We start from the raw sequence: 22,116 nt of genomic DNA on the forward strand, positions 1-22,116 counted from the left end.
GAGCTCCCTTGTGTACTTGAATATTGAAAATCTCACAATACAGTATATCTTTGATGGATCAAGCCTCCGGCTGTGAGTTTTCGTCGAAAACGCGGGTGAAGCCCCTTCTCTTGTTTGCGATTGGATTTCTCAATAGGGAGGACTGGCATCTTGTATAAAGAGTGCCGTGAGTCTAGGGTACCAGGACCAAAGGCTTTATAGGCAGCGATGGTTAAACAGGGGTGATATCCGCCGAATCTGTGTTCTTAAAAGAGCCGCAAATTGCTTTCGTATTCCTCTCATCGACATATAATTCTTCATGAGAGCAATCTTCCGTGTTATTCCGTTTACTGGAACTGTAAGGCGACATTATTTGTCAAAAGGCGACTCGCCACGCGCGTGGAGGCCCCTGACAAAGACATATCAAGCCCCTCTCACGCGAACGCTTCCCTTCTAGCCTGTGCCTACGCACATATCTCTCTCAAGGCCTCCTTTATATCTGCGTGCGCCTCCTCTGGCCTCTTCTGGCGCACGCAGCTCTCTCAAGGCCTCCTCTATATGTGCGCGCGCTTTACACAGCTCTCTTAAGGCCTCCTTGATATCTGCGCGCGCCTCCCTTCTGGCCTCTCCTGGTGCACACAGCTCTCTCAAGGCTAATTCCGCAGGAGAGCTGGCCCCTATGTTATTCCGTTTCGCAAACTGCAACGTATCATTGTTTCGACTTTCATTTGATGGAATTCGCGGGGAAACGTATGCAGTTCTTTCTTGGGCGTGTTGCTCTTGTGCCGTGTCTTCTTTCAGAGATGGGTCCCATTTGCCAGGATAACGCCTTTCAAGGAACTGACATAAAACTTCCAGGCCAAGGATGATCAGAAAGAGCTTTATCAATAAGGGTTCCATCGGGTAATCAAACATATTGCCGGTACTATCATAAGGTGTTCCGAAACGGCAGGGTAGTTGGAAGTCTGGTAGTTGGCTCAAGGCGTCGAATAGATGTCAAGAAGCGGTCTGGTTGAGGCGATTTCTAGCCCATTCCGTGTGGGTGTTCTCAGAGAAAGAATTTGAAGGTGTAAAAAGGTTTTCTTCGTAGAACAGTTTGAACTCTGATCATACCTTTTGAGATTGCGCATACTAAGGGTTTCCGGGCCCTAGACGTCATGCCTTGGGTTTCTTCCAGCAACCTTTTGCGTCTCAGCACCAGAAAGCCCACAATAAATCAGGTCACGTAGCCTTCAAGCTCCTGTTTTTCTAACTTTCGCAATGATATGCCCAATCAGATGCCCAATTAGATGGGAAGCAAATTGGGTCAGCTCCTTACGACTTCTAAACGCATTTGCTGACGGTAGAGCATTGTTTATCTTTGCGAGGTTGCCAAACACTCACGATCTGCCTTTCTGATGTATCAAGGATTTGAGTGACATCCCCGACCCCAAAGGCTCCACTGGGGTACATAGACGTATTTAGAGACATTGATAGTACCTTACCCTTCGGAGATGTCTGACAATGAAGACACAAATAGCTTTGAGCCTTCTAGGAGGATACAACTTTGAAGGCAGACACATCCGCCAGCTCGAGGCGACTATTGATACCACTGCGTTGCAACATCAACTGTCTACTCAAGTTTTCTCTAAACATCTTTTCATAATGAAGCCGCATATCTTGCCCCAGAGGGTCGCCAGACTGAATAATGGAAAGAAGAAAGCTCTGAAGACAAAACAACAACCCCAAGTCAACCAGAAAGAGGCCCGACAAGTAGACCTGGAAGTTCCCGCAGAACAGACCGCTCTCAGCGAGCGCCCAGAGGCTGAGGGCCCAGAGATCCAAACAAGCTGGCCCAAACTCTCAATGTGGAACAAGAACCATATTCGCAACATGCGGGAAAGCCGCCTGCTTCAAATTCCGGAGGAGCTTCTCATCAACATCATGCTCAAGGCGCCACCACACGAATTGTTCATGCTCCGCCAGACTTGCTTCACCTTTTTCCGTCTATTTCAGGACGTCGCGTTCAAGGCCGCCCACGTTGTCCGAGAGATCCAGGCACGAGACGTGGTCTGCTTCAACCTGGATTACCAATTTCCAGGGCTGTATGCCCGCTGGCTTTCGCTGCTACGGCCACGGGTGATGCGTCTGAATTTGTGTCAAGGCTGCTACTCAGTCAAGACAAAGCAACCCGAGCTGGCCTTGTGGCGGGAGAGCCGCGATTACGAGCGTCGTCTCAGATATCTCGAGGGCAGAGAATACCTCCACGACGATTGCGACAACTGTCAACGCCGGTACCCACCCTTACAGTTTTCTGACAAGTACGGAAAATGTATCCTTCATCACCAAGGCGAGGTCGGCCTTTGCCGGCATCGGTCTGTTCTCATGAGAAACGTTGAGCACCGGTGGAAGAGTTTACGGTCGGCAGAACACCACGCAAAATTAATGTTCGTCAAATGTGAGGAGTGCGTCAAGCTTTGTCATGCTGCTGTTCCCGCCGCCGCCAGTGGCCACAAGCCAACCATCCCACCGTCAATCTCAACCTTCAGTAGCACTTGCTCGTTCACGATTGAATGGAACCTGCCCATTTTCACTCTGGGTGAGCAGTCGATCACTGAGACATTCCTACTGGACCAGCTCAGTGACTTTGGCGAGAGACACGGAAGAAGACTGCTCTGCCCGCACTTCGAGTTCCGTCGACTCCTGGAGTGCTTTGATCCGCGGATATGCAGCTGCCTCGGGATGGACATTCGCGTGGGAGGCAGTAGTATGAGGGCGTCTTCGAGGCCAGGAATTACTGGTGCACCGATACCCACGTGCAGCGAAGCTTCGAGACTGACTCCGGGGGCTAATTTCATTCCCGCCTCGTGGGGGGCCGGCATGGAGCAACACTCTGTGAAATGCGACTACTGCACTGCTTCGTATGGCTGGGGAAGGGATGACCGCGTCGTCTTTCTCAGGCGCTGGAGTCTCGCGCATTGGGATATAAGGACAGCACAACACATGGAGGGCGTGATACGCCTCATTGATCCATGCTCTTATGTTGAAAAGCTAGCCTCCAAGTCCCGTAACATTCTTTGGTGTCCAAATGTTAAATGCAGAAACGGGAGGGACTGGGTGTCTATGACAAAGAGGCTTGAAGCAGGCAAGGTTCCAAGCTGGTCTCGGCCGTGGTATTTGGGGATCGCATGAATACCAATCTGGCAAACAGGAAACTCACATCTCTTATTCATGGGTCCCAAATCAATGGCCCCGCCAGAGATGTGTTCACATCATTAATACCGACTCTGTTGTTAGGCTTTGGGCTTGACTGCTTTTGCTGAGCATTTTGTCAAAATTGCAACAGGGTGGCGGGTCCGCACCATGCTTGGTGTACCGTTGAGCGTGAAGAGTAGTCCGTGCAAAAAGGCAGGAAATCCACTAAGGGACGGTTTTTAAATCGTCCCTCCACAAATTTTGCTGCTTGTGCTAATCAAGGCCTTTCAAGTTTGTGAAAGACTCTCTTCGGGAGCGCCCTAAGAAGGTAGTTGGGTACGAGGATCGTCGCTAAACACTAGATTGTGAAGTTAATAACTTTGCGGCAATACATCAAGAGTTTGCGGTGTTCCTAAGTTTACAGGAGTTGATTGTGAATGTGACTTTCGTGATGGTATTTGATACGTCCCGACATCATCGGGCTGAAAGACAATTATGCTGAATTGGAAGCCGTTCGATCGATGATGGCGTCCATGACAGCCACACATGAGGTTGGTAAGAGACCGGACGATATGTCGGCCGGGTGGCGGCGCTGCTTGCCGGCTACGGGGGTCGAGACCTCAAACGGCCGGAGTCCATCAATTGACGGTCAAGATCCAACCTCCCCGGCTATCTAGACTACTCCAGACCGCCCACGTGCTTGGTACGGGGTAATCTGTCGGCATGCTACCCTAATCTCAGTTCTGCCCATGGGGTTTATCCTTTTCTTCCGTGGTTGACTGGGCATCATGTGCTTGACTCGGGGTGCATGCCTCACCATCGGTGTGCGTCCTTACCGTTCCAGGAGCGCGTCGCCGTGCCACGGGCAGCAAAACAGCGGTACGGTTGTGAAGTGGGTCCTCATGACCAACCCCGCGCTGCTCATTGGCCAAAAACGTCGCTCCAAAAAAGATGCCGAGGTCCAGGGCCACTTTTGGAAACAGCAGGTCGATGACATCAGCAAGCGACGTTCCCGAAACAGAGAAAAGAATCACATGCGACGCCTCCGGACGCAACGCAACCCCCAAAGGAACGGCCAACGCAACGAGAAATTCAATCAATGAGGGCACTGACTGGTCAGACAGGTGCAGGAAACAGGTGCACATGACACGCCTAGCGCCAAAACCAGTCGATAACACGGGGATAGCGGGAGGCTATCTGGCTGCACCAGCGAAAGAAAGGCCCCAGCCTCCGGATGCTCACCAGCGAGGTGCCAAAGCAGGCGGAACGCGTCCGCCACTAAGGAAACAACAATTGGCGACTGACCGAGGAATGGTTCAGCAGGTTTCCCCACACTCGCTGCCCCGAGACCAGCGTTTCCATGCTGCAGAGCGTCGTAAAGATTGTGGGGGCCACGGGGTGCCGCTGCACGGCGGACATTGTGCCTGTATTCGACATGGCGCCATGTACTCCCCCGCATCGTACGGGTGCGGAGGTACCTCTCCAGCTGCGGATGCCATGAGGGAGCTGCATTGGAACTGGGTGCGGCTGTGTCCGCTCCTGGGTCCTGAGGTCCAGCATCCTTAGTACACTACTACTACTAAGGCACTGATGGACGTCCACGGCGGAAGCTTTACCGCAAGCATGTGATCGCCTTGACCACCCCCAAAGCCCATCCTCATTGCCGACCGTGGCCGTCGCGACTCGTTCTTTAACACTTTGTCCCCTGTGCCACGCACGACTCGACGCATTGTCTTTAAACATCACAGTCCCCCCCCTCGTCTGTCTTGAAAGGAACCTTGTCTCTCTTCCCTACCTGTCCAGATACCTATCAATCCCATCATCCGACGACAGCTCCCCTCGCATCGCAATCATGTCCAAGACCTTTTCAACCAGCGACGTCGCGTCGCACAACAAGCCCGAGGACTTGTTCATCATCGTCGACGGCGATGTCTACGACCTCACAAAGTTCCAGGATGACCACCCTGGTGTGTTCTGCCGTCCATCCTACTTTGTGTGCGGCATCAGCTAACCAGCCAACAGGTGGCAAGAAGATCCTCCAGCGCGTTGCTGGCAAGGACGCCTCCAAGCAGTTCTGGAAGTACCACAACGAGGGCATCCTGAAGAAGTACCAGGCCAAGCTGCAGGTCGGCTCCCTCGACTCCAAGCCCAAGGCCGCCCAGCCCGATGCCGCCGCCGCCGCTCCCATGCCTACCAAGAAGGCCGAGAAGAAGGTCATTGCCAAGACTGAGGAGTCGGAGCCTTTGGACCCCTTTGGCGACATGATCCCCTACGCCGACCCGGCCTGGTACCACGCAGTAAGTCAGCCTCCCAAGATTGTGCGAACGGCTCGTCCTGACTGACACCGTGAAGCACCACTCCCCGTACTTCAACGAGACGCACGCCGCTCTCCGTGCCGAGGTCCGCGAGTGGATGACCAACAACATCGAGCCCTACGTTACCGAGTGGGACGAGAAGAAGGAGGTTGACCCCGCGATCTACAAGCAGATGGGCGAGCGCGGCTACTTGGCTGGTCTGCTGGGTGTCCACTACCCTACTCAGTACACCAAGAACACCGTCGCGTCCGTACACCCCGACAATTGGGATCTCTTCCACGAGATGCTCCTGACCGACGAGCTTTCCCGCTCCGCTTCTGGTGGTTTCGTCTGGAACGTCATCGGTGGTTTCGGTATTGGATGCCCGCCGCTCGTCAAGTTTGGCCAGAAGTCTCTGGTCGACCGCATCCTGCCTGGCATCCTCAACGGTGACAAGCGCATCTGCTTGGCCATCACCGAGCCCGACGCTGGTTCTGACGTCGCCAACCTGACTTGCGAGGCCAAGCTGAGCGAGGACGGCAAGCACTTCATCGTCAACGGCGAGAAGAAGTGGATTACCAACGGCATCTGGTGTGACTACTTCACCACCGCCGTCCGCACTGGCGGCCCCGGCATGAACGGCGTCAGCTTGCTGCTCATCGAGAGAGGCCCTGGTGTCACGACGAGACGTATGGACTGCCAGGGTGTCTGGTCTTCTGGAACCACTTACATCACCTTTGAGGATGTTAAGGTCCCCGTCGAGAACCTTCTCGGCAAGAAGAACCAGGGTTTCAGAGGTATGTCATCACCCCATTAACAGTCGTGAATACCGCTAACAATCCCAGTTATCATGACCAACTTCAACCACGAGCGTATTGGCATCATCATCCAGTGCCTCCGCTTCTCCCGCGTCTGCTACGAGGAGTCCGTCAAGTACGCCAACAAGCGCCGCACCTTCGGCAAGAAGCTCATCGAGCACCCCGTCATCCGTCTCAAACTCGCCCACATGGCGCGCCAGATCGAGGCTTCCTACAATTGGCTCGAGAACGTCGTCTTCCAGTGCGAGAAGATGGGCGAGACCGAGGCCATGCTCAAGCTCGGCGGTGCCATCGCCTCCCTCAAGGCCCAGTCCACCGTCACCTTTGAGTTCTGCGCGCGTGAGGCGTCCCAGATCTTCGGCGGTCTGTCGTACTCCCGCGGCGGCCAGGGTGGCAAGGTCGAGCGCTTGTACCGTGACGTCCGTGCCTACGCTATCCCCGGTGGCTCTGAGGAGATCATGCTGGATCTCAGCATCAGGCAGAGCATGCGTGTGCACAAGGCGTTGGGTATGAAGCTATAAGGCTGTAATATGGCGGAGGATATCGGAAGACTTTTACGTCGTGTATGAATAGACATCTTGGATATTTTCTTTGTCGGGCGTTTTGCATGGTGGCAAAACTGGGTTCAGAGTCTAGATGAATACATGGCTCGTTGATCATTACAAATAATGGGCATCTTCATATGATGATAGCTGACAGGCACCACCATTCTCACGTTTGCCTCTGCTAGTGTTCAGTCCCCAGCTGCACGAACGTTTACTGAAGCTGTCTATCAGTCATCCATCGACGCGAGTATAGCTTAGTTGACAGCCACAGCACACATTATAGATCCCAATGTGTCTTTTCCGTACGTAGAGTATACGCTCTCCCCTAGTTCTGACCTAGTCATCAGCCTACCCTCGGTGGCTGCTGCCTGAACCTTCTACCACGCCTACAGCGGCTTTCAACTGACCTTCTTGGTGACGATGATTCTTGATGCTAGGCGTCTAATGGCGCTGACATGAGGCTGCCTGAAGATCTGAGCAGCGATACAAAACGTAGAGGAGTTGTACTTGATGTTGATACTGTGGAGGACTGGGCGGGAACGCGTAATTCTGTTGGGAGAGGACTTGCCGCCTCATTGCTCTTGTTGAGATGGACACGATATCTGTATGGCTTTGGGGAGCTCTATTCATGGGAGGCGACGTATCTGCTTTGCTCTTTGGTTATGTGTCTAGTTCGTTGATGGATTCGATTGAGGATCAAGGGACCATGATCTAACTTTCTATTTCCTAAAGCCACAGCTCAAACTGGATCCGACACGTAATCACACCGTGGACTAGATGTCTGCCGTATGAACCAACTCCAGCTCAGCGTGTCCCCTTTTTACATCAACATCATATCGAGCGGTCCGTTGTAGTCATACCGTTCAACCTTCTCGTACACGTCGTATATTCTTCATCTTCATTCAGGCGTCACATCTCAATTCGGCCTCCCCTCCCCCTCCGTCCCCCTCCTCTCAACAACCTCAACCCCCCAACCCTCCCCCTCCCAAAACCACACAACCTCCAACCCGCCCAACACGCCTCTACACCTGTTCCACGCCCCTCCCCGCCCCTTCACACAAACCTCCCTCAACACCCGTCGCTGCACCCACCCCAGCCTCCGCTCCGCAACCAGAAACCGCTCCATAACCGCCACACTCCCCCAGCTCCACACGCACTCTCTGTACGGTATGAGGTCCGTCTCGCGGTATAGCTGTCTACACACGCCCGCCAACAGCGTCATCCCCCTCGACAGCACATGCCGCCGCTTATGCGCCCACGGGTTCGCGGACGCGCGGAGCGTGAGGCAGTGGAACTTGGGCGGATGGGCGCGCGGGGCGTGCAGGACGTGGATGCGCCGGTGCGCGAGGAGGAGGGCGTAGATTTTATTGCGGATCTCGGGGGGCAGGAGGAGGAGCGGGGAGGTGCTTGCGTTTAGGGCGTATCTGGCGACTGTTAGTGACGATCGAGGAAAGAAGGGGTGGGATGGGGGGGAGGGTTACAGCTCGGCCTCCTTTGAGCCCTGCTCCGGGAGATACCCCAGGATTCCATACCGTTTTCCCTTGCCGAACGTCGCGGAATGCATGGGGTTCTCGCCGCGACGTTCTCCGGAGCGGAGAGGAGGCGGGATGGGATGGCATGTCGTTCAGGCGCGGCGCGGCGCGTGGGGGAGGGGCGAATCGGGGGCCGAGGCGCTGATCTGCCGCTGCGGCCCGTGCACGGCCCACATTTGTCACCTACTTAAGAGATGCGCAGATGATGGTAGGACAATCACGATGTACGGTAGGTAGGATCAAAGACTTGAAATGGACAGGCTATCCCGCCATATGCTTTCAGCGCGCTATAATTACAACATCCTTAGCCTACGCGGGCACGTCTGCGCTCCGGTGCGTGCAGACAGGACACCCCTCTCTAATACGATCCTTCAACAACCGCGCGTGCGTGACCTTGCTTCCCACCCTGTATCCACTGCGGATCGATTCCTCGCTGCTGAGTCCGTAGTCATTGTCCAGCTTCCTGCCTGGGTAGAGTACCTCGAGGAGGTGCGAGAGGTGGAAGACGTGGCCGCATGCGAAGCCAACGAGCGTCTCCATCTCGTACTCTGTGAAAGACTCGCGGCATTGCGCGCAGTGACCTGGTTTCGGCGCCTCGTGCGTGTGGCCCGGCTGCTCCGTCTTTGTCTGGAGGAAGTTCTCTTGGACGTCCTCGGCGCTGACTGGCGCGGGAACGACGTCGCGGACTTGGACGTCGACATGCTGCGTGGACTGAATGACGACTTCAAATTTGATCCCCTTGCGCTGACCTTGCCGCAGTTCGTTCTGGGCGGCGGCAACTTCGCTGCGCAGCACCTTGGCCACGCCGGAGCTAATACTGTGCTGGATTTCGTGCTCCTTCATAATGTGCTTCAGGCCTTCACGAAGACCTTCAATCTCGAGTCCTTCCGGAATGCGTCGGACAAGCTTGATGGGGTTGATAGCCGTGCCGACTTCCTCAAGGAGACCGCGGATGAAGCTCGGCTTGTCCATGCTATAGTCCAAAAGGTCCTCCCACAGGTCCGGGTCATCCTGCTGTTTGGCAAAGTCGATGGCCTTCTTGACGTCTTTGAGCCGATCAATGATGAGGTAGAGCGCACGCTTCATCTGGCCCGTCTTGGAGTAGAGGTGCACCAGTTCATCATCGTACTTGTACTTCTCGCACTCTTGTACCGCCTACGGTTGTTAGTATTAAACAGGAGAGCAGAGGGCATCTTGCTTACCTTTTCAAATGTGTATGAAGTCGACGACCGCAAGAAGCTCATCAGCAAGGACTGGTCGTACTTGGCAAACAGCTGAACGGTCAAGTCCGCAAACTCGTCAACGAGCGACTGGCTGTCCATCAGAATCCTGTCGCGGTTCTCGCCCGAATGCTCCTCGATGCCTTCGCCCTTGTACAGGCCACGCAGGTAGAAGAAGAGATACAGCTTCAGGTCCTTCTCGAGGAGCTGCGACACAACCACTGAAGGCTTGACCAGACCGTGCTGAGCTTCGTCGACAAGCAGTGTTATCGCTTCAGCCGTGGCCGCCTCAAAGTCGGGTTCTCGCATAAGCTCTCGGTTTTGTGGTACCCGCAAGCCGATGAAGCTGGGAATGTCATCTGCAACGGCCTCCGCAAGATGGTTGTCGCGAATGAGCCGGAACGCAGAGTCGGCGTCTTGAAGCTTGATGTAGCATTTCAGCGACTCTCGGAATCGGCCATTTGCTTCGTGCAAGCGTGCCAATGATTCCACGACAATCTTCCAGTCACGACCCCTCTCGCCGCCCTCAATACTGTCCTCGCGGACATCGCGATATTTGAGCTGGTTTTCCAACGCTGTGGTGACAATCTTGATGTCAAAGAGGTCCGTCGACCATCGATCCAGCAATTCTCTAAATCGTAGCTTGTCTGCCTGAATGTAGTGATTCAGAATGACTTCGTAGATGGTGCGTGGAATCGGCGGGTACATGGGCTCGGACGGGATGTAGTTGGTAATTTCGTCAAACTTGTCGGCACCGGCAAATGTCCAGACCCATTTCTCCCACCTCTCGGATGATCCAAGGACCTTGCCGCAGACGCGACCGGCTTCGGACCAGTTGCCAGCTTCGATAAGCTCCCGTATCCAAAGCTCGCCGATCCGTCGCTTTTCCTTCTGAGCGGAAGAGTTTGGATTCTTAGCCCAACCCACTGACCCCATGACCGATGATCCATCGTCCAGTAATTCATCCTGGCTCGCCGATTTCCTATCCGGCGTCGTCGGGACTAGCTCATGCAGGTTCTCAGGGGGTGCCGCCATAATCTCCGGGTGCTCATCAAGAAGCTCCCATGCCTTCTGGTATTCTTGGTGCTCGAGCAGCCACCCGAGATGGTCCCCAAGATCGCGTTTTGTGGCCAGGATGAAGTCAAACGGACTGTGGATGAAGACCTTGACCCCGGGCTTGATCAGATTCGGGTGAACTGTTTGCTGAGCAGGTCTGCGGGGTCCTGCGGCCATGCTCGGGACCTGAGTGCTGGACACATCATCTCCGCTGTTTTTGCTCTTGATACTTGCGCCAGAACTGAATAAGGCCCTCGGGTTGGTGGCGGCATTCCACATGTCCGAACCAATACCAGCAATGGTGTCGAGGGCTCCTTTTGATGCAGACACGGCCGAGGCGGCATTTTGAGCTGGAAGCACACCCAAGTGGTAGTCGCCGGACGTGAGACTCTCGTATCGACTCACGCTGAGGCCATCTTTATCGACTTCAGCTTGCGATGTGAGATCGATCAGCCTGAGCTCCGGCGGCAGATGGTTTTGCCGACGCCTTCTACCCCCGGAAGGCTCGCTGCTTGTCGAAGTCGTGGAAGGCTTTGATTTGTGGCCCTTCGCCAGCTGGGTTTCGTCATCGCTATCTTCGTCGTCGTCTGGTAGAACATATGCTAAAACAAGGAGGAGATTTTGGGTATATAACGAAATTCCAGAAATGACGCAATCCATACGGAGGCTGCGTCATGTTAGCCAAAATCCTTGAGGAGCACCATAATGCACTCACTGTTTGGCGATCTCGGCACGACCAATCGTCTTTTCACTCCCACGTTTACCCGTCGCAGGGCTGCCGGGGTGCACATGGATAATCCATATCGTACCTCCCCATCCTACAACAAGCCTTTCGATTTTCTTATAATGCGAGGTGGCCAGGGGCTTCGAACTCTCGGTTGTAGGAGTGCCGACGACGTCAGTCTGGACGACTTCGGTCTCATCCGTTTCGACGGCCTGTTCGTCAATCCACTCGGCACGGCCTTTCCACGCGCTCGCCATTGCTTCCCACTCGTCGGTCTGCGGGCGGTCAATATGCCCAATACGCTTCCACGCATCCTCAGAGTCTCCGCTATCCAGATGGAGCTTTGAGCGCATGATCTTGACTCCATGTTCGTTCAGCCACACGACATATTTGCCCGATAGAGACCACTTGATCGCGCTGATGGTGCCTTCGCCGGAATGCAGAATAGTATCCTTGCCAGTGTTCGCACCCAACCCCATACTGCCAAGCCATCCAGACGCTGTGGCCGCAGCGGTACCCACGGTGGTGGATGTACTCCGTCCAGGTGATCCTCCAACCGTCAGGATAAGCTGGCCAGCCAAACCACCTGAGAGGTATGTCCGATCGTTCTTGAAGTCAGGGGAGAGGGCCACCCCTTGAACGGGCCGGGCAAAGTTGCGCAGCTGGGTGTCCTTGGGATCGGTCAGGGAAAACACGCAGACATTTCCGTCCATGGACGACGTCGCAACATGGATATTGTTGGAGGGCGTGTTCGGGATGGGCGTCGGCTCCCTTGGTCTACGAGAAGCTGCTGGCGACCCCGATTGCTGCGTCGAGGGCCTCCTGGCAACACTTTCGGCGGCTTCTTGAGCAAGTCTCTGGACAGCTTCTGCACGGGCCGTTGGGAGCGGTGGAGGATTCGGTGATATCGAAATGCTCGTGACGGAGGCGGAGAAGGTCTTGTAAACTCGAAGGGACTGGAACATGGGCAATTGAATTACGTGCTAGACCTTGTAAGCAAACGTCATGAGGATGGAGAAGAAACACCTACGATAACGCCATTATGCGTTCCAATAATCTACGCGGACATTGTCAGCTAGCATGAAGTGTAAGGCGTGCACAGGTGCATACCATCTTGTCTCCGGCTACGAGGAATGCGCTGGTCGCGTCGCCATTACGATAGATGGGGGCCAGATGCTGGGTCAATCTGGCGTATTTGAGCCTCGGCTCTTCGTCTTCATCATCATCATCGTCGTCATCATCATCATCCTCATCTTCGTCCTCGTCCTCGCCTTCATCGTCATCATCTTCTGCATCGTGGACCTCGGCCTTCTTCTCCGCCTTTTGCCCCGCTACATCTGCAGGCGTGGTCGCCTCTGGGACGTCCGGCGCCTTGCCCTTCTGCGCCGCACTCGGTGGTTCGGGAGACGGGCTGGAGATATCGCGGTCGGATTCGGAGCCGGAGTCCTCGACGACGGGCTTCGTTTGGGCCTCGACTGGGGCTGGCTCTGGTGAAGCGTCCGTCATTGTGCCAATGATGCCGTCGGCATGGACAATCGCATGGCTAGCCGACGATCGATTGGGCAGCGCTGTCGTCTCGCGGGCGAGGTTGAATGAGGGAGGTCGGTTCGGTGGATGAGAAGGTAGGCTGGAGCAAAGGAGAGAGCAGACGGGAGCAACCTAAGCTACCGAAGCTAAGCTGCAAGTTCGGTGAGCTAAAGGTACCAACCAGACCAGGTGCAATGCGCCGGTCCCGCTACGTCACGAGGCGTGTGTTCGGTACGTACCGAGAGCTGGAGGGAGCTGCTGAGGAAAATGTGCTCCGAGCGTCTGTCGTTGTACACAGCGGAGCCAAAAGCGGCAGCGCTCCAATCACAGTCGCAGGGTGAGATGCCCCTCCCCCACTGTCCAACCCAAAATTTAGTGGACTGGACCTGGCTGTTGAGCGCTGCAGCGGGAGCACAGCTCTCGCGTCTGGCTGCCAAAAGCGCGACTCCAAAAACCGAATCAACATAGGTGCCGTCATCCGCCCAAACAACATAACCTCGACCACGACGGCAGCCCGCTGCTGGGATGGCGAGTCGACACTCAACATACACCGCACACACCGAGACACTCTGACAAGCCAGTCTTCTCCGCTTCCCGCGCGCATGAGGGAGCCCAATGGCGTCGGTCAAGTCTCTGGGGCTGCATCAGCCAAGCGGCCTCCAACACACCATCCATGAAGATGCCCCGCCGACGACATACACCTGGGAAGTCACCACCGACCCAGACCACGACGAGTACGATGATGGAGGCGAGGTCGAGGACGAACTTCTGGTGACCAAGGACTGCGTTGTTTGGAGCCGTGGTGGCGTCTTCCGCAAGTCATACAATTTCGCCCTCGATAAAGAACCCATCACGCAGGCATTGCTTGCCTCCTTTCCCACCTCCGACTACAGCAGGAAGAAGAATGCGAAGCAGACCCCATCGACCGACAGCAAAGACGGCCCCCGTCGCCTGTCTCGAGCACTAGTCGTTTTCCTCCGCACACAGGCCCATGTCTACTTTCTCTCCGGTACCAGCCATGTCGTCCACATGCCGTTCGAAGTCGAGACCGCCTGCGCCGCTCCTCAGGGAGTCATCATACAGCGAAAACAACGAAGCGACAACACAGCCCCCGCGTCTCTCAAGTTCCCGAAAGTGCCGCCAAACTCCTTCGTCTCCTCGCAGATCACCGTCACCTCCCCTCGAAGCTCACACCATACCGCCTTCTCCGTCGACGGCCTGAACAAGCCCAAGTCTTTACCTCTAAGGCTGGGGTTTACGTTGGGAAATATGTGGGAGCCGTTGCTGGACCAGCCAGATTCCCACTGGCCGCGGCTGGTTTCTCTGATGGACCCCTTGCAAGACCTAGGACTCGTCGTCACACGACCTGAAGCTGGCACTCGGGAGACGAGGAAGAAGAGCACGCCCAAGTCGCCCTATTTTCTCGACCCCGCGGAGGAGATTTTGCACATCGAAGAGATCAAACACCCAGGGGCCCCCAAGACGAAGACCACGGAACCGCTCATTCTTGCTGTCACCATCAACCGCGAAGCCAGCACGTATGCCGTGTGGAGGTTAGCATACATCAAGAACCAAGACCCGTTCATCGGCCGCCTTAAGAAGGACAAGAGTCGAGCCGAGCGTCGTCGTAGTTCCATGCAGCCCAACTTTGCCAGCGGCGCGTCAACCCCGGTCCAGACCAACTTCCGTGAAAGCTTCGGCGCTCCTTTGCCCGGCAAACGCTCAAGAAAGAGCGAAAAGGTGGAGAAGCTCGAAAAGGTCGAAAAGCCGCTCGACTTGGTGTCTTCGCTGGATCTGGAGAAGGAGACGGGTGCAACCAGACGGCAGTCTCGCCGCGTTAGCTCCATGCTGGCCCGCGCCGATCTCTCTGCCTCCCAAGATCGATCCGTCTTTGCTGACCAGCCGGCGCTCGGGGGATCCAAGGGTAGTCAAGGACCTAGACTTAGTGGTGGCTACGGTTCCTTCAACCACAATCAGACCATCCACCCTAGTTTGGGGAGTCTGTTGGAGGCCCCGATCGACGGCGTGTTGGAGGAGCTTCGAGCCGGTGGCGACTTTGAGGGTTTCCACAACATGGGACTTGATGATCACGTCTTTGATGGGCTGACTGAAGAGGTCATGTTCACCAAGATTCAGACCATCTCCCTGGACAACACCAACGTGCGGTACTCATTGTCCAAGCAGCCTGCACGTGGCCATTGCAAGGTTTTCATCTTGACCGCGCCGCAGTTTGCAGTCGACGACCCTCTTCGTGGGGAACTGTTAATTGGGATCCAGGACTCGCTCGACAAGAGACTGCAGCTTCTGACGATTGACTTGCAGCGAGGGCCGCGATTCCTGGTGCCTCCAAAGCCCGGAAAAAGTGCCACCTCGTCTGAAGATCCTGTTCGGCTGTCGTGCGGCGCTCTCCGACGAGCACATCATGTGGTGGACTCTTGCAAAGTGACTGATGGAGACATCTCCGTCATCCTCATTCTGTCAGAAGGACACGAGGGTCGTCGAGAGCTCAGTATACAAGCACCATGGAGTCAGATCACCCCAATCAACCTGCCCCTCATGTCCTTGGAGAACGTGAGAAGTCTTCACTATCGTGGCCGCGTGGTGGACCGAGATGTCCGCCATCGCAAATCGGAAGTCATCGAGGTTGCTAACGGTAATGTCGGTGGCCTTCGGTATTCCAAAGCCAAAGGCATCGTTGATATGGTCGACGGCGAAGATAGACATCATCAAATCCAGATTCAGCTTCAACCCCACAATCCGCTAGTACGCAAGGTGTTGGATGCTTGTCGCAGCATTCTCCCAGCATCTCATGCCGAGAAGATGTTCCCTGGCTGGTGGCACGTCATGATATGGCTAAGAGGCGAGGACTTTGACGTCGCCGATGCTGAATGGTCTGCACTCGTTATCCAGCTGCTAGCCATTTATCTTGCCCTTGGCAAATCCGACTCGAAGCACCCGTCCCCGACGAAATCATCAAGAAGCAAGCGCCGGCAGCATTCAGGCTCTTTTGGGTCAATACAGAGCCTCGAGGACTGGAACACGCTACAGCTCCATGAGACACCGAACGCTCTGGGATGTCCGAGCTGGCAGCAGACTGGCGGCTGGGCGTGGACCCTTGATGAGGAATTCGACGACGATCTGGAGACACCCAACCCTAGTCTAAGGGAGTCCAAGTTTATGTCTACCCATATCCAGTATGCCAGAGGCTATCTGTCCTCCACGTTGGGAGAAAAGGCCGTTGGCGCAAACGGTTACCTTCCTACGGGAATGCAACGGAGTGCCGAGAACCGCGGCAATGCTGCCTGGAACATCTTCGTCGCGCTTCATCTCTTGCTTGAGGAGCAGAAGCTAGAGATCATGACCCCAGAATACGCGTCTCCAGGAACAACCCAGTTGAGAGTGGTCATGGGACAGATTGCGCGATGGCTTGGGTGGCAAGATTTCGTGGACATGTACGAGCTGGGCATTCAGGAGGAATTGGAGCCTCGCTACGACACAGGTTGGTCCATATTCAATCATGAGAGAACACGCTAACCCATAGCAGAGCTTCACCTTGAAGTCCCCCTTACGCAGCCGTCAGGCGTCGACTTCGACATCTTCCACTGGATCCAGACTTGCTTCTCCATAGGCCAATATCATCCTTTCCTCACCTTAGCCAACCTTTATCACTCACAGACCTCCAAGCCAGAGCAAGACTCGCTTAAGGACTACAGATGGGCATCAATAACCCCCAGAACACTCATGTTCAAGCGTCTTTTCGAGAAACTAACCCCAAAGACCAACTCCGTTGGCATTGTCGAAGCCATGCACTCGGCCGGCATAGACAGCCGAGTGCTGGAGACTCTCCCAGAAGCTGTTCTTACGCCTCTGAAAGATTCGATCGCTAGATGTCAGGCTCGGCCGCCGCCTTCATGGCCCAAAGACCTACTTGAACTCGTCAATCGCGGGGATGTCAGTATGATTTTGGCACCTAGCAAGAAGCTAGACAAAAGCAGTGCCAGCATTCTTGTGAGTTTTGCATGCCCTTTCAGCGTGCATGATCTAACCAGTCATAGACGCCCACTCATACCGCGTCTTGGGATTACCGAACTATTTGCCAGAGCGTCGAGGAGTACAACAACACCGGCTTCGATGAAGGAGAGGGCACCGAACGCCAAGCAGTCATTCGAGCCCTCTTCAAAGAAGACCGCCGTCTCAATGAAGCACAGGAGCTCCTGTCGACACACAGAGCCCGTGTCGTCCGTCTTGAAACCAGGCCCAACTGGTCTGAGAGCGAGTACCTGGAAAAACAGAAGGAGCTCGTTTCGAGGATCGCCACCGGCACCCTGGCCATCCCGGCAGGCCGCGCTCTGCTGTACTACAGCCTGCGATACCCGCTGCTCACCCAAAAGACCCACGTTGGGGGCTTCAACCTCAACTGCATTGTCCGCCCTACCAACGTTACTGTTGGTGTAGACAAGTCGATGTTCACTGAAGAGAAGGTCTGCTGGGGCTTTTTCCACCAAGGAGTTGCAGCCGGTCTGGCCATTTCACCACAGGCCAAAGGCATTGACACCTCATGGATCTTATACAACAAGCCAGGCCAAGACCTTAGTAACCGTCATGCGGGCTTCTTGTTGGCCTTGGGACTGAACGGCCACCTGAAGGGCATTGCGAAATGGGTTGCCTTCAAGTATCTCACTCCAAAACATACCATGACCTCCGTTGGTCTTCTTCTCGGTCTCGCCGCATCCTACATAGGCACCATGGATTCTCTCATTACCCGTTTGTTGTCGGTGCATGTTACGCGCATGTTGCCTCGCGGGGCTGCGGAGCTTAACCTATCGGCACTCACGCAGACTACGGGCATTATGGGAATAGGTCTCCTATACTGCAACAGTCAGCACAGACGCATGAGCGAGATCATGATGTCCGAGATCGAGCACGTTGACGAAGAAGATGAGGATGAGCCCTTGCGAAGCGAATGCTATCGGCTTTCTGCTGGCTTCGCATTGGGACTCATTAATCTCGGCAAGGGCAACGACCTGAGGGGCCTGCACGACATGAGGCTCACTGAAAGTCTGATCAATATTGCGACAGCAACGAAGAAGGTCGAAATGGTTCACGTGCTTGATCGAGCAGCCGCTGGCGCAGTGATGGCATTGACATTGATATTCATGAAGTCCGAGGACCACATCGTCGCTCGCAAGATTGATGTACCAGACTCTATCGTTCAGTTCGATTATATCCGCCCCGACATCCTCCTTCTGCGCACAGTCGCCAAGAACCTCATTTTGTGGAGCAAGATTGAGCCCACATTCGACTGGATACTGGGCAGCTTACCCAAACCATTCCGCGTCCGTCACAAGTTGACAGGCATCTCTAAGCTGAAGAGCACCGACCTGCCCTTCTTCAGCATTCTTACTGGCCTCTGCTTCTCCGTCGCGCTGCGTTATGCAGGCAGCGCGTCGACAAAGGTCCGAGACCTCCTCATCCACTACCTCGACAACTTTATCCGCATTTCCCGCATCCCTGGCACCGGTCGCTCGCAGGAAACCCCCGTATACGACGAAGAACTTGCACGCTCCAACGCGCGCATGTGCCAGGATGTCCTTGCTCTCTCCGCAGCAATCGTCATGGCGGGAACCGGTGATCTTGTCGTCCTCCGCCGCCTCCGCCTCCTCCACGGCCGAGACGACCCCGACACTCCGTATGGCTCTCACCTAGCTGCCCATCTTGCTATCGGATCTCTTTTCCTTGGTTGCGGCACAGCAACATTTGGCACAAGCAATATGGCTATTGCGTCCCTCTTAATCTCGTTCTACCCCGTCTTCCCAACCTCGGTCCAGGACAACCGCTCCCACCTCCAAGCCTTCCGCCACTTCTGGGTCCTGGCCACTGACAATCGCTGCCTGGTCGCCAAGGACGTGGCAACGGGCCAGCCTATCTCTTCATCCATCTCGATCCGCCGCAAGCGACAGAAAGGCGACCCTGAAGATTCCGACGCCGCCGTTGTCAGGCAAACGCCCTGCCTTCTGCCTCCCCTGTCCGAAATCGCAAGCATCCGAACCAACGCTGGCCCGGCCTTCTGGGACCTCGAGATCGATTTCGAGAAAAACCTAGCCCTCGTCGATGCGTTCAGACAGAACCAAAGCCTGTACCTGCGTCGTCGTCCGGCCCAAGAGGCTCCTTTCTCGTCTACTCTTCGTGCCCTGGGCAGAGATGCTTTGGTCGACGTCACGGACAACGGCAAGCGCGATCCACTCGAATGGCTCTTCGACCTCGATGCCCTTCGCGATCTGACCTACGCCGAACGTGCCACCGTACTGGACCGCAGCGCAAGCACGGAGGGCGCGGCGGGCGAGAGCTCCGGATCCTCAGTCGACGCACGTCTCGTGTTGGAGAGGAGCATGGATGGGACCAGCAGGGAGCGTCTGTGCGGGTTGAAGATGCTGTTCGAGTGGGCTGATCGCCGAGCACAGATTGGTGCCAAGGAGAAGGCCAAGGTTGCGGATGAGAAGGATTTGGAGTGGTGGATGAGAGATAGCGTTGTTGAGGAACTCAAAGGACGAGTGTTCCTTGCTGGGCGGGAAGAGGAGAGCATGCAGCAGAGTTTGAGGTGAGGTGTGTTATTAGAGTAATGAGATATGGTTAATGAAATGCCGAGATGGCTTCATGATAAGTGCGATTTATCTCTCACGGCGCTTGTACTTTGTGTGTAGTCGTCACCAGGTTGGTATATTAATGAGGCCGGTTGAATGATATGCTAGACCCCGCCAATTGTTCTGTTCTTCTCCGAGTCGTAAGCGTAAGAGCCGACCACCAATGACTACGCATAGTGACAGCCAACCCTGAACCGCGATCATTAAATAGAGGGCTACGACTACCAATGGCATGTGGAATACTACAATGATGTGGAGCGATGAAGAGCAGGGAAATAAGACGCGCATCTGGTGAGGATGGTAAGGTATGTTTGGGGAATTCCGGGAGTGTTCAGCTCGCTGCCTTGTGGACATTGTTTCTTCCAACTTCGAGAGCAAACATTCTTCTGAGGTACCCATTCCTGGCCGTTCGTAAGTGTATCTGGACGAGTTGTATTAAGGCTTTATATTCGTCCCTCAGGTGGAGCGAAGGTGACTTGAAGGGATGGGCCGAGCCTCGGGGTAGCGTGAAGACAGTTGCAATGGCACCATGCCGGGTGATACTGCTGTGGTATAAACGGGCTTGACGCCTGCTCAAGATCTCTTGCAACACCAATCACCGCAAAGGATACCACGACAATCAATAAATTGGCCGAGTTGGCGGGATTCAATGGGATGCTGGGCAAGTCTGGTGTGCGTTACTATTGGCGGACTCGTGGAAGTGAGAGATACTTTTATGTGGTTCGCTATTCCATACGTATACAATGACTCCAGTACAGAGCAGTGGGTGTTGTTGAAAGGTGAGGGATGGTCCTACGAGCCCTGGTGAAAGGCACGGAAGGTAATCAAGGGGACCAAAACCCCCATGGCATGTTAGCGCCGAACCAGATGGTCAGACTTGCAGAGCAGATATTGGCGGTGTGGCTGAAAGGAGAGAAGAGACCGCGTAGTATGTAGCCCTTTTATATCTCGGAGCATGTGGCAAGCAAGCACTTGGATGCTGAGAAATCGGCGGAGGCTGTTTTATAGAAGGTCTTCAAAACCGTCTTCTGTGAGAGAAAGGTCGTTTAGAGCTACGTACTGCGATCTTCTTACTGGACGAAGCACCGGCCGAAGTGCTCTTACTGGATTTATCTACTGTGGACCCTCTTATAGGGTGGGCTATGAAACTTCCTCAACAAGGTCGTTTAGAGCACCAATGACACTACTGAGATAGTTTGGTACTTTGACACTAGCGCGTTCTCAGTACATTCCCGTACGTAAGTGAGGTTGCGCTTACGACATGAGTTAAGTTAGCATCCGTTCGACCCGTTTACTACTTATTCAAAAGCATACGCCGGCGGTGGTGAGTAGAGTGAACGATGGGATGGTGTTCAGACTCGCGAGACAGTAGACATAATCAAGTACTGTGATCAAGTATTGTGTCCGCGGCAATTTGCTATTGAGATAAGGTATATTAGAGGACCTCGATAAACCCAAAAATTGTTCCAGAGAAGGAAGCCGTGTTCTAGATGCACGAGATATTTTATACTTCTGAGGTAGCTCCTGCATAGGACAACTATATTCCCAATAAGCACATGTGTCGGACGGATGAAGATGCTCGATCATCAAGCGTGGATGTTTCTGCTATAAATGTGTTGACAAGGCTTCCAGGGGAAGATTGTAAAGACGCAATCGATTTCTCGTCCAATATACCTTTGCTTGGCAGCCGATGATATTAAGAAGATCCCAGGCGCTGTGTGTTCGATCAAGAACTAGGACAGACGTAAAGCAGCTGATCGCAGACGAGCTATGGGTAGTTGGTCTCGGTATTATGGAACGAAGACGACGAACGAGGGCGGCAGAGTGGCAACCCACACTTGTGGAGCGATCTGAGTAGACTGCTCAGCTCTGGTCACTTGACATGCATTGTTTGACTGATGTTTCATACTCTCTTGCTACCATCATATTTGCTGTTTGGTACTTTTTCAAATCAGTGACGGCGCTTATTAGATATTTTGGCGTCCAGCTCTCCACGCCATTTTCAAGTGACTAAGACACCTTCTATAAAAGCTTTGTTGGTTCACAGAGAGACATACTTAGCAAACAATGATCTCATACTCATTCGTATCCTAACAGCATCCGAGCATCATCATTGTCGTGCCGAGATGTGAAGAGCTGGTTGTATGCTTGTTTGTCATGACCGGTCTCCTCCAGCTGCCCCCATACTACACGAGTTCCGAGTTGTTCCGAACGAAATACCGTCGAGATAGAAGCAGGGAACGGCGTAAAAGCGTTGACAAGCAGGTAATCATTTCGGGACTTCCAGCTGTAGATGCCTCTAGTCATTTATTTGGATCAAGCGACCCTCGCCGGGACTCCCACCGCGATTGCAGGCCGTTTTCGAGCTAACACACTTTCCAGCTTTAAATATAAGACGATGAGTGTTGAGCGGACGCGTGCCGTAGAGTGAATCCAGGGCATCCGATGAAAATAACTACGACTTAATGGGCGTGATCGCCCCTACCTGAACACGACTATAACAGAGCTTTACGACTTTTTCTGGTTAGCTCGACGCCGCAGAAAGACGAAAAGAATTTTATGATCGTAGATATACCTGCAAGTGACATCCACCATCTCATCTATGG

The 22,116-nt window shown here is 54.4% G+C and overlaps 4 protein-coding genes across 4 annotated transcripts; 3 read left to right on the forward strand and 1 right to left on the reverse strand.

Moving 5' to 3' along the window:
• Positions 1-1,623: 1,623 nt before the first annotated feature.
• Positions 1,624-2,101, forward strand: COL26b_010870 (uncharacterized protein; the record flags this gene model as incomplete). Its single annotated transcript, XM_053183555.1, has 2 exons — positions 1,624-2,028; positions 2,060-2,101. 2 exons carry the CDS (start codon positions 1,624-1,626, stop codon positions 2,099-2,101), a joined length of 447 nt encoding a protein of 148 aa, XP_053032488.1.
• A 2,904-nt stretch (positions 2,102-5,005) lies between these two features.
• On the forward strand, positions 5,006-6,786 carry COL26b_010871 (uncharacterized protein; the record flags this gene model as incomplete). Its single annotated transcript, XM_053183556.1, has 4 exons — positions 5,006-5,120; positions 5,176-5,450; positions 5,506-6,244; positions 6,293-6,786. 4 exons carry the CDS (start codon positions 5,006-5,008, stop codon positions 6,784-6,786), a joined length of 1,623 nt encoding a protein of 540 aa, XP_053032489.1.
• A 1,865-nt stretch (positions 6,787-8,651) lies between these two features.
• COL26b_010872 (uncharacterized protein) lies at positions 8,652-12,848 on the reverse strand (the record flags this gene model as incomplete). The annotated part of the gene is made up of 5 exons (XM_053183557.1): positions 8,652-9,497; positions 9,545-11,285; positions 11,334-12,325; positions 12,373-12,399; positions 12,453-12,848. The coding sequence occupies 5 exons, from the start codon at positions 12,846-12,848 to the stop codon at positions 8,652-8,654; spliced, it is 4,002 nt and encodes a 1,333-aa protein (XP_053032490.1).
• Positions 12,849-13,484: 636 nt separating this feature from the next.
• On the forward strand, positions 13,485-19,471 carry COL26b_010873 (uncharacterized protein; the record flags this gene model as incomplete). Its single annotated transcript, XM_053183558.1, has 3 exons — positions 13,485-16,368; positions 16,414-16,877; positions 16,925-19,471. The coding sequence occupies 3 exons, from the start codon at positions 13,485-13,487 to the stop codon at positions 19,469-19,471; spliced, it is 5,895 nt and encodes a 1,964-aa protein (XP_053032491.1).
• Positions 19,472-22,116: the final 2,645 nt, after the last annotated feature.

Source organism: Colletotrichum chrysophilum (genome assembly GCF_026319265.1).
Source record: "Colletotrichum chrysophilum strain AFK26 chromosome Unknown scaffold_123, whole genome shotgun sequence".
In the NCBI taxonomy this organism is placed as follows: domain Eukaryota; kingdom Fungi; phylum Ascomycota; class Sordariomycetes; order Glomerellales; family Glomerellaceae; genus Colletotrichum; species Colletotrichum chrysophilum.